Raw genomic sequence first — 11,677 nt, 5'->3', positions numbered from 1 at the left:
TGGCTTCCAAGAAAACCCCAGGTTTTAGCTAAAGCTGACCGTATACCTCCACAAAGGAGGCAAAGGACCTTCCCCTAGAGCCGATGCAGTAATTTAGACTTCAAGCCCCAGATCCAGGGAACGGACGAGGCTCTGCTCTTTAGAGCTACCCACTTGTGGTAAAGTGGGGGGTCAGCAGAAAAGGGAGAGACCCTCCAAGAGATGGATTGACACAGTAGCTGTGACAACGGGCTCGAGAGTGGCAACAATTATGAGGCTGGCACAGGAGCAGGCAGTGTTTCGTTCTGTTGTACACAGGGTCGCTATGAGTCTGAACTGACTGGGCAGCACTTAATAGTCTTGTGGGCTTTTTGTTACACCAGCACAATGTTTAATGGGCTGTATCCTAATAAAGCAAGGGAGGGTCAGCATAAGAAACTCCATTACTGTAATACACAAAATTCACGGAAAAAAGGGGGAAATGCCACATGTCCATTGATGCAGAAAAGGCAGACGACAATCTCCAGCACCCTTTCATGATAAAAACAGTCAACAGACTAGGAGGAGAAGGGAAATTCCTCAACATGATGGCCATTTACGAAAAACCCACCCAAACATCATCCACAGTGGTGAAAGGCTGGAGCGTTCCTCCTAAGACCAGGAACTAGACGAGGATCCCAGCTTTCTCTATCGCTGTTCACCATTGTACTGCAAGTTCTAGCCAGAGCAATTGGACAAGAAAAAGAAATGAAAGGTAGCCATATAAGGAAGGAAGTTGTGAAAATGTTTCTATTCACAGATGACATGATTCTATATATAGAAAATCTCCAAGAATCCCCCCCACAAAAAAGCTACTAGACCTAATAAACAAATTCAGCAAAGTTACAGGGCACAAGATCAGCATAGCAAATTGGTTATTTTCTATACACCGGTAATGCACAACCTGAAAAGGAAATTAAGGAAACAATTTAATCTACCAAAAACAAACGAGCAAACAAAGCAAACTCCCTGCCATCAAGCCGATTCCCACTCACAGCAGCCCCCTTTGGGTTCCCGAGGCAGTAAATCTTTATGGGAGTAGATTGCCCAGTCTTCCTTCCAAGGAATGGCTGGTGAGTTTGCACTGCTACCCTTCTGGCTAGCAGTCAAATGCCTTAGGCGCTACGCCACCAGAGCTCCTTAATTTTATCTACAATAACATCTGAAAGAATGAAACACCTAGGAATAAATTTGACTAGAGAGATGATACATGTTGTTCACACTGAAAGCTATAAAACATTTGGGAAAGAAAGTAAAGAAAATGCGTTGCTGCTCTTAGGTGCCATTGAGTTCATTTTGATGCATATCAAGTTCACGTGCCAGAGGAGAGCTGCCCCGCAGGGTCTTTTTGGCTGGAATCTTCACAGGAGCAGGTCGCCAGGTGTCCATCCAGAGATGAATGGATAATCCAAATGTGGCCTGTACATAGAATGGAATATTACTCGTTGTGCAGTGGGTGTTTGGCTACTAACCAAAGGTTGGCGGTTGGAACCCATCAGCCACTCTGCAGAGAAAGATGTGGCAGTCAGCTTCAGGAAAGATTGACAGCCATGGAAACCCTCTAGGGCAGGTCTACTCTGTCCTCTAGGGACGCTGTGAGTTGAAGTCAGTGAGTTGAGTTGAGCGGCTGGAGGAAAGGGGATGGGGAATTGTTTAATAGGTACAGACTTTGTGTTTGAGGGGATGACAAAGATTTGGAAATAGTGGTGATAGTTGCATAACATTGTGTATATAATTAATGTCACTGAATTATACACTTCAAATGGTTAAAATGGCAAATTATATGTTACATATATTTTACCACATTAAAATAAAATAAAGACCCCAATTGACAATTGAGCAAGAAAACTAGAATAGGTCCCTCACTAAGGAAGCTAGGATGAGTAAGCAGCCCCTGAAAAATGCTCAGTATCATTAGTTCACATGGAAATTGCAGGAAGGAGGAGAGGGAGGCGTCTGACCTTCTGTAACTTCACAAGGGAGGAGAAGGATCAAGATCAATGGCCCAAGGCTGATCACTACAAGGCAGAGGTCAGATATGCTGGCCCCCTCCAACCCCCCCCCTTTTTTTTTTAACCCATTCTGACACCAACTCTCCCTCCCATGGCACTCTTCTTTCTTTGGTGGGTACAATGGTTCATCGCAATGGCCACACAGAACTCACGGACAATATTCACAATTGAAGGCAGGTCTCTTTCTAGCCCCCAGCCCCTTGGCTTGGCTCTGTGCTGCTCAGCCAAGTGTTGCAAAGCTCTTTCGGCTGTGCCGATGCATGCCTAGAGGCCCTAGAGGCCCCGACCCCACCAGCGCGCTGCAGCAGGAAGGCACCCCCTTTGCTCACGCAGTGGGCGGGGGTCTGTCTGTCTTCTGCTGGCCTCGGTTCTGCTGCCTCTGCTGCCGCTTCTTGCTGTCTCTGTGTCACAGCTCTCTGTCTCCGGGGTTGAGGGGGTTCAGAGCAGGGATCTCAGGTCCAAAGGATGTACTCCACGCCCGGCTCTTCTCTGTAGATCTTAGTGAGATCCCCCACCCTTCATGTCTCTAAGATGGCTCATTTGAAGCCTAGAGAGATGGCAAAACTGACCAATCCCCATGTTAGTGTTCCATCCACCTGATTTCCATGGTCCCACACCCACAAACCTGTCTACCATGGGTGACCCTGATGGTACTTGAAATATTGGTGGCATAGCTTCCACCCTCGAGCAACACACAAACCACCACAGTACAACAAAGTGCCAGGCGAGTGGTGGAGCCGAGACGGACAGTTTCAGCAGAGCTTCCAGACTAAGACAGACTGGGGAAAAGGATAGGGCCATTCACTTGTGGGAAAAAAAAAAAAAAGGCTACTGAAAATGTTATGAATAGCAGTGAACCACTGTCTGATACAGTGCCAGATGATGAGCCCCTCACGTTGGAAAACAATCAAAATATGACTGGGGAACAGCTGCCTCCTCCCGAAAGGAGAGTCAACCTTAAGGACACAGCTGGAGTGAAGCTGTTGGGACCTTCATTTGCTGATGGGGCACGACTCGAAATGGGAAGCAGCAGCTGCAAACATCCACTAATAATCAGAACATGGAATGTACGAAGTATGAATCTATGTCAAAATTGAAGTGGAACGCACTGGGAGGGGAGCTGTTGCACTGTGGGAAACTGCAGTCAATGTCATGAGACAAAGTGTACGCGAGCTGCTGTATGGAAAGTGAATTTGCTCTGTAAACTTTCATGTAAATCACAATTTTAAAAAATCTTTTTTAAAAAATGAAATGGAACACATAAAGATCAATATCCCAGGCATTAGTGAGCTGAAGGGAGCTCTGGTGGTGTAGTGCCTAAGGAATTTGACTGCTAACCAGAAGGCTGGCGGTTCAAACCCACCAGCCACTCCTCAGAAGGAAGGTTAGGCAATCTACTTCCCTAGTGATACTGCCTCAGAAACCGAAGGAGGGGTTGCTATGAGTTGGGTCTGACTCAACAGCACATAACAACAACAAACAAGTAAGCTGAAAGGGCTGGTATTAGCCATTTTGAATCGGACAATCATGTGGTCTACTATGCCAGGAATAACAAATTGAAAAGGAATGGTGTCGCACTCGTCATCAAAAAGAACATTTCAAGATCTGTCCTGAAGTACAATGCTGTCAGTGATAGGATAATGTCCATACGCCTACAAGGAAGAGCAGTTAATACTACCATCATTCAAGTTTATGCACCAACCATTCAAGCCAAAGATGAAGAGACTAAAGATTTTTACCAATTTCTGCAGTCTGAAATTGACCAAACATGTAGTCAAGATGGATTGACAATTATCAGTGATTGGAATGTGAAAGTTGCAAATAAAGAAGAATTATCAGTAGTTGGAAAATATGGCCTTGGTGATAGAAATGACAGTGGTAATCACATGATAGAATTTTGCAACACCAACGGTTTCTTCATTGTTTATATCTTTTTTTCAATAACATAAATGGTGACTATACACATGGACCTCACCAGATGGAATACACAGGAATCAGATCAATTACATCTATAGAAAGATATAATGGAGAAGCTCAATATATCATCAGCAAAAACAAGGCCAGGGCCTGACTGTAGAATGGACCATCAATTGCTCATATGCAAGTTCATGTTGACGCTGAAGAAAAGTCCATGAGAGTCAAAATATGACCTTGATTATATTCCACCTGAGTTTAGAGACCATCTGAAGAATAGATTTGACTCACTGAACACCAGTGACCAAAGACCAGATGAGTTGTGGGATGACATCAAGAACATCAAACGATAGGAAAGGAAGAAAAGGCCAAAATGGATGTCAGAAGAGACTCTGAAACTTGCTCTTGAACAGAGAGTAGCTAAAATGAATGGAAGAAATGATGAAATAAAAGTGCTAAACAAAAGATTTCAAAGAGCAGCTCCAGACAACAAAGTAAAATATAATGAAATGTGGAAAGACCTGCAGTTAGAAAAAGGGAAGAACACGCTCAGCATTTCTCAAACTGAAAGAAATGAAGAAAAAACTCAAGCCTCGAATTGCAATACTGAAGGATTCTATGGGAAGAATCTTGAATGATGCAGGAAGCACCCAAAAAAGATGGAAAGAATACACAGAGTCACTGTACAAAAAAGGACTGGTCGACATTCAGCTATTTCGGGAGGGGGCATATGATCAAGAACCAATGGTATTGAAGGAAGAAGTCCAAGCTGCACTGGAGGAATTAGCAAAAAAGAAGGTGGAGAAATCGAAAGATCATAACAAATAACGGATAATATTGCAAAGAATGGGAATGGGAATTCCAGAAAACTTGATTGTGCTCATGAGGAGCCTTTGCATAGACCAGGAGGCTGTCCTTCAAACAGAACAAAGAGACACTGCATGATTTAAAATCAAGAAGGGAGTGCATCAGGGTTGTATCCTTTCCCCATACTTACTCAATGTGGATGCTGAGCAAATAATCCAAGAAGCTGGAGTATATGAAGAAGAGCATGGCATCAGGATCGGAGGTAGACTCATTAACCTGTGATACACTGATGACACAATCGCTCTTGCTGAAAGCGGAGATGACTTGAAGCACTTACTGATGAAGATTAAAGACTACAGTCTGCAGTATGGATTGTACCTCAATATGAAGAAAACAAAACTCCTCATAACTGGACCAATAAGCAGCATCATGGCAAATGGACAAAAGATTGAAGTTGTCAAAGGTTTCATATTACTTGGATCCACAATCAACACCCCTGGAAGCAGCAGTCAAAAGATCAAATGTCCTGTTGAGCTAGGCAAATCTACTGCAAAAGACCTCTTTGAAGTGTTAAGGAGCAGAAATGTGACTTTAAAGACTAAAGTGTGCTTGACCCAAGCCATGGCATTTTCAATCGCCTCATATGCATATGAAAGCTGGACGATGAATAAGGAAGATCGAAAAAGAGTTGATGCCTTTGAATTGTGGCCTTGGCAACGGATACCGAAAGTCCCATGGATCGCCAGAAGAAAGAATAAATCTGTCCTGGAAGAAGTGCTGCCGGAATGCTCCTTGGAAACAAGAATGGCCAGACTTCGTCTCACCTACTTTGGTCATGTTGTCAGACGGGACCAATCCCTGGAGAAGGATGTCATGCTTGGTAGGGTGGAGGGTCGACGAAAGAGGGGAAGGCCCTCAATGAGACGCATCGACACAGTGGCTTCGACGATGGGCTCAGGCATGGCCCAGATTGTGAGGCTGGTGCGGGATTGGCAGTGTGTCGTTCTGGTCGCTGTGAGCTGGAGCTGTGTCAACGGCGCCTAACAGCACCCCCACAAAGGTGCTGTGCGTCTTGTTTACATTACATTACATTGGTTAACAAGCTATCCAATTCCACCCAGCCATCTCTGGAGTCACAAAGACCATGGCTACAAGGGCCACCCCAAGCAATCACTGACTACTGCAGAAACGCACATTAACATCACAGTGAGATACCACAACGAGCACGGGCTAAAAGTTCAAAGGTGACAATACAAACTTTCGTGGCAGACACCAAGAACCTGGCATTCTCAGACACTGTCAGTGGGGATGTGGGTGGAATTCTCACAACCACTTGGGATATCTGTGTGCTGTTTCTCACAGTTAACCATATGCCTACCCGAAGACCCAGTCCTTCCACCCCCAGCTACCCACTCAGAATGGAAAGCAAAGGCTCCCAAAGACACCCACCGAGGAGGAGGCTTGACTCCACCTTCATCAGAAAGTCCCACTGAAGGGAGAAAGGCCTTGCAAGCAGCCCTGACACTGGGATACCACCAGCACCGAAAACTGGGTGGGGCAGGGCACTTCTGACATTCACCACAACATGGGTGCATCTGGGTGGGAGAAGCCAGACAAAAGAGTGTGGTGGTGTGTGAGTCCACTGGTGTGAAATGCTAGAGCACACAAGAGGGGCCAGAGAAATTCAGAGCGTGGGGTTGCCTCACGGAACTCACCTTGACTGGCGCCGACGAGCTCCAGGGAACTGTCTGGGAAGACGTAAGCGTTCAGGGTCCTGACAGGAGTGGGGTTGGTTCCACAGGTGGGAGTGAACTCACTGAACTGCACTGCTTGGAACAACGGGGCAAGGGAGCGCACAGCATCTTTGAGACCATAGCTGAGCACATGTGCCCCTGACATCTCCCACACCACCCCAGAAACACCATCCCAACCCCTTCCCCCTCCGCATCCCGCACTGCCCCGGGCGTGTCCAGGACTCCTACGTGGTGTGGGGGAGCAGGGGAGCAGGTGCTGCAGAGGCCTTCCTCCACCCACCCCTTTGCTGACACCCTGAAACCACCAACCAAATAGCACTGTCACCCACACTCACACCTGCACACGCACACACACACGCACACAGACTCACACAAGCACAGTCACGTACACACGCACACAATGTCACACCCAACGGGAACACAGCATCCCGGGACACTCCAAAAGGGACAAGCCAGGAGCCAGACAGGCTCTTACTGCAGACAGAGGCCATGAGGTGGGCCCCCGTCCCACCCCTTTCCTCTCGTCCTGCCCCTAAAGCCTGAGGACACGCAGCAAATCCCTGTGGGGCCAACGAGGCCTGGCTGCCATGGCCTCCAGGCCCTTCACTCCCCTGGGCGTGTCCAGGGCCCCACGGGTCCTCCCCTCACAGCCCTCATGTCCCCAGCTCTCCCCAGGGCTGCTCAGGCCACTGAGCAGGGTGACACAGACCCCTGGCCCTGGCTACTGCCCAGCCTGCGCACTTGATTTGCAGGCGCCTGGCTCACTTGCCCTGGCTCTGGGCTTCATAAGGGCTGGAGGACGCCTGCGGGCAGATGGACCTGGGGCTGAGGGCCACTCCCATCTCGGGCCCCCCATATGCCTAGTCGCTGCTCCCTGCCTTCCAAAGGTCCCTGTCCTCTACGATGGGCCGGGCATTCAGGTCTCAGAGGCTGGAGACCACTGCTGGTCCCTCTGCCATCCCTCACCACGCTCCCCAGAACGGCACCTCAGGCCACCATGCTTGGGAGGGGTCTCCTGGGCCAGCAGGACCCTCTGCCTTGGGCTCCTCAGGGCACCACCAAGGGTCGGTGGGCTGCAAGGACAGGGCCTAACTTCTGGTACCCAGGGGCCCCTCTCCCCTTCAGCTCGGCGTCTCCTGCCTGGTCCCAAGGACCAAGAGGGGCTCAGAGCTGGCTGGGGAGCTGGGCCTCCTGTGTCCCGGGGAGCCCTGGGCAGGACGCAGGGTGCTGGGAGGCTCCTGCAGCCTTTCTGCCAGCGCTGAGGAAGCCTGTCCTGGCCTCTCTCACAGTGGGCACCCCCCCCACACAGATCCTCGGTGGCCCCTCAGCGGCAGCTGAATACAGGCCGCTGACCCACTCCTGCCCCAAGGAGGACGCTAGGGTCAGGGTACCGACGGCCCGCCCCTGCCCCCGACCGGCCTCCCCTCAGTTCCCATGCCAGAGGCGACACTCAGAGAAAATAGTGAACAAGATTTATTGAAGACAAACATTCCACTGGAACCATCGAAGGGAAGGGAGTCACAACAGAAGGGACTTAGACCCACCACCAGAGGCCACGGGGCCCCCTCCCCCTGGGCTCCCTAACCAGGAGCCTCAGCCCCCCCTCACGCTGCCGCCCTCCCCCTGCTCCAGGCCCCACCTCCTGGGGGATGATGGGCTCTGACAACGTCCACTCACTTGGGGGGGGACCCCTCGCGGGCGGCCCACGTGGGCGTGGCCCTGCCCCGTGGCCCCACAGGACAGTCACAGAAGAACATTGGAAAACATAGCAAAGAACACGTCACCACACTGAGGAAACTGAGTCACAAGCAACCTCAAGTGTGGAGCTGGGGCTCCAGGCACAGCCCCCGAGGGTTCCCCGCAGCCCTCCCGGTCCCTGGTCCGTCCTTCCTTCCCACGGAGGCCGGCAGGGTGAGGGGCTCCACTCCCGTGGCCGACCTTCCCGCTGTCCTCCGGCTCTGGGCTGGGGTTTCCGGGGAGGAACTGCTCGGGCGAGGACACACACACCTCCACGGGAACAAGCGACAGGTGGCCGGAACCTAAGCCCGGAAGGTAGCAGCCGGGTCCCCCACGGAGTGGATAGGCATGGGGGGGGGGGCGGTGGACGTCTCCGGGGGCACCTGGTGTGGGTGCCTCCAGGCAGTTGTGGGGCTGGGGTTTCCGGGGAGGAACTGCTCGGGCGAGGACACACACACCTCCACGGGAACAAGCGACAGGTGGCTGTGATACGTTGGTAACTACAGGGCCTACAGAAATACGGGAGGGCTTTCCAGAGCAGGGAGCAGCCTGTCCCAAAGGGCGGGGAAGGAGTCCCCATCCTGGGAGACCCAGACAGCTTGTTTCCTGGACATGAGCACCTCCCTTCAATGTCTCCCAGAGCAAGGCAGTGGCCTGGGTGTGGGCTGCTTGGTGAGGACGATGGGGGTCTGGTTGTCTAGGTGAGTCCAGGTTCTCGCCTGTTCCCTCCTGTGTCCAGTGGCACTGCACAAACACAAGTAAAACAAACCCCCCAACCCTGCTCCCCGCATTTCCTCCTCCTCCAGCTCCTGCCCACAGTTGCCCCCACACCCATTGGCCCTCCAGGCTACAGCCCAGGAGAATGTGGGCTGTGACTGGCCTCTGGCCTGCTTGCCTGCTGCCCTGAGGGGTGCGGGGGCTCCAAGGTGCTACCTTCCTGGGGCTCCCTCAGGACGGTGTAGATAATCTGGAAGATGGGCTGCTCCCTGCGGTCTCCCCTCCAGGACACCCCTTCCTGGTCACGCTGTCCCTCTTCTCCAGCCCTACCTCCTTTTGCTAGGGGAAGCCCCACCCTGGGCTGCAGTGACCCCTAGGAAGGCTCTTACAGACACTTCGTGGCCTGGGGGCTGGTGCTTATCCCCAGCTCAGAGTCCACAGGGTGGGGGTTAGGGGGTGGTTCAAGAGAGGGGCCACGTCCCTGTACTGAACCCCAAGCCACCCCCTCTTCTGCCCATGAATTGGGCTCCCCTCGCACGCCTCTGGCTCCCCACTTGCTGGGGGGTCTTCGGCCCTTCCACTTCTGTGCCCCACTCTCGGGCCTCCTGGCACCTGGTGCGGTGTGGTCCGTGGAGTCCCTTCCCGCTGGCGCTGGGTGAAGGAGCCTGACTCCTGCTCTGCTGTCACCGCCTGCTGTCTGCCTGGACCCCCCTGCTCCTTCTCCCTGTGTCTCTTTTGCCTCCAAGGCTTGCGCTGGGGAGAGCAGCCCTGGAGTCCTGAGCCTACTTGGGTCTGGGCTTGGGCTTGGGGTGGCCCTGGTCCCAAGCCCGGATCCCGTTTCCCGACTGCACGGTAGCCTGCATCTTCTGCTCGACCAGGAGCTGGTTCTGGGGATTGGTGCACTGCGCCCTGATGTGGCCGTCCTCCCCACAGCCATAGCAAAATGAGTGGCGTTTCCGTTCCTCTGCGGCCGGAGCGCCAGCTCGGGCTGCCCCTCCCCGGCGCCTCTGGCCTCTGCCCCGCCTGCGCCCAGAGCCCTGCGGGGGCCTCACCTGAGCACTGTCCCCGCTGCTGGTGGGCTCCTCGGGCCTCGCCGGCCCCACAGTGGCCTCCCACTCCTCCTCCTCTCGGAGGAGCTTGACCAGGGCCAGGAAGCCGGGGGGCCGCCGCCGCTGCTTCATCAGCCTCAGCCTGTCTCGGAGTTTGTCGGGAAGGGTCGCCCCACCAAGGACTTGCTTCAGGCGAGCCTGGTTGATGCCCCTTCGGGAGATGGCATTTTTCTCCACTGCTCTTTGGAGCAGCGGTTCCAAACGGACCACGAAGCTCGACACCTTCTCTCCTATCTCCTGGCGGGCCTTGCACAGCTTCACCTGGCTGATTTTGCGGCTCTCCACAGGCCCAAACACCTGCTGCAGCGCCGCCAAGCACTCGGCCACCGAGACCGCAGCATTGTTGGCACGGAGCCCGCTGACCACCTGCAGCGCGGGCCCCCGCAAGCATTCCATCAGCCGTCTCCTCTTTTCCCCCTCGGGTACCTGCCACATCTGAAGCACGTCGGTGGTGTGCTCCAGCCAGGCGTCAAAGGCCAGTGCCCCAGGGATGGACACCGTGTGCCCAGAGAACACGCGGAGCTCGCGGTACAGCAGTTGTTCCAGCAAAGGCTGCACAGCTGCCCCCAGGGTCTGGGCCCAGGCCCAGAACTCAGGGGAGATGGCCATTCCGGGGGCCGGGCAGGCGGGCCCCGACCGGAGCACACGGTTCATGTCTGCCACAGAGCGCCTCTCGTCCTCCAGGAAGCGGTTCAGCCGGTTGAGAAATTCCCCGTCTGAGTTGCGGGGCTTGACAATCACTTCCCAGGGTCCGCCCTTGGCTGAGATCTCCCTGGGCACCAGCGCGTAGTCGATGTCTCGGGCCAGCTCCAGGAGGAGCGCCTGGCCGTTCTCCTCCCTCCTGAACATCCTGCCGATCACTCGGTAGCTGCCCAGGTGCCGCAGCGCCGCCCGCAGCGTCTCCTGCAGCTCTGCCCCAGGGCAGTCCTCGGGGACGCCCAGGACCAGCAGGGCCCTCTGGATGTCCAGGTGCTCCCCGCGGCACCAGTCCTGCAGCAGGGCCACCGGCATGTCGCCACCGCCCCGGATGCGGCCTGGGCGATCAGCGCACGAGGCGCTTTATCTAGGCCAACTCCCAGGAGTGCGGCTCCGCGGCCTGGGAACGCGACCCGGAGAGCAGGTCAGTGCCGCCTCTGGCCCCGCCCCGGCCACCCCCCCCCTTTCTGCCCTGCGCGGCAGCCGCGTCCCCCGGGCGGAGGGTGCAGGGCCCACCCGGCCGGAGCCCCCCTCCTCCTTATCATACCTTCTCCGGGACGCCGCCTTCCCGGCAGGAGGGGCACGGGCACGGCGCAGTGTCGCTCCGTCAGCTCTGGTCCCCACGCTTCGGCCGGTCTGTGCGTCCCGCGCCCCTCTCGGGTAGGGCCCTTCCCGCAGCGTGGCACGTGGCCCAAGCGCCTGCTCGCCGCCTTCTCCGCAGTGCGGACGCAGAGCGGGGGCGCGGCAACGTCGGCAGTGGAGCGCAGACCCCCGCGTCGCCCCGGAGACGGCCGGGCCATTGGCGCGCGCGGGTCACGCGGCCAAGCTGTTGCTGCAGCCACTGCCAACGCGGGAGCCCCAGACTGCCAGTGACGTCACTGGCCCCCTGCCTCAGGGGACGCTGGCCCGCGCG

The 11,677-nt window shown here is 54.6% G+C and overlaps 1 protein-coding gene across 1 annotated transcript; it reads right to left on the bottom strand.

The window, feature by feature from the left end:
* Positions 1–9,741: 9,741 nt before the first annotated feature.
* Positions 9,742–11,079, bottom strand: PNMA3 (PNMA family member 3). The gene has a single exon (XM_007959029.1). It carries the CDS (start codon positions 11,077–11,079, stop codon positions 9,742–9,744), a length of 1,338 nt encoding a protein of 445 aa, XP_007957220.1.
* Positions 11,080–11,677: the final 598 nt, after the last annotated feature.

This window comes from Orycteropus afer, unplaced genomic scaffold (assembly GCF_000298275.1).
Source record: "Orycteropus afer afer isolate SDZICR_OR568_19922 unplaced genomic scaffold, OryAfe1.0 scaffold01360, whole genome shotgun sequence".
Taxonomy (NCBI): Eukaryota; Metazoa; Chordata; class Mammalia; order Tubulidentata; family Orycteropodidae; genus Orycteropus; species Orycteropus afer.
This window is presented reverse-complemented; position numbering and strand designations above follow the sequence as displayed.

Coding starts and splice junctions, on each gene's coding strand:
- PNMA3 (XM_007959029.1), bottom strand. CDS start 11,079: ATGCCGGTGGCCCTGCTGCAGGACTGGTGCCGCGGGGAGCACCTGGAC.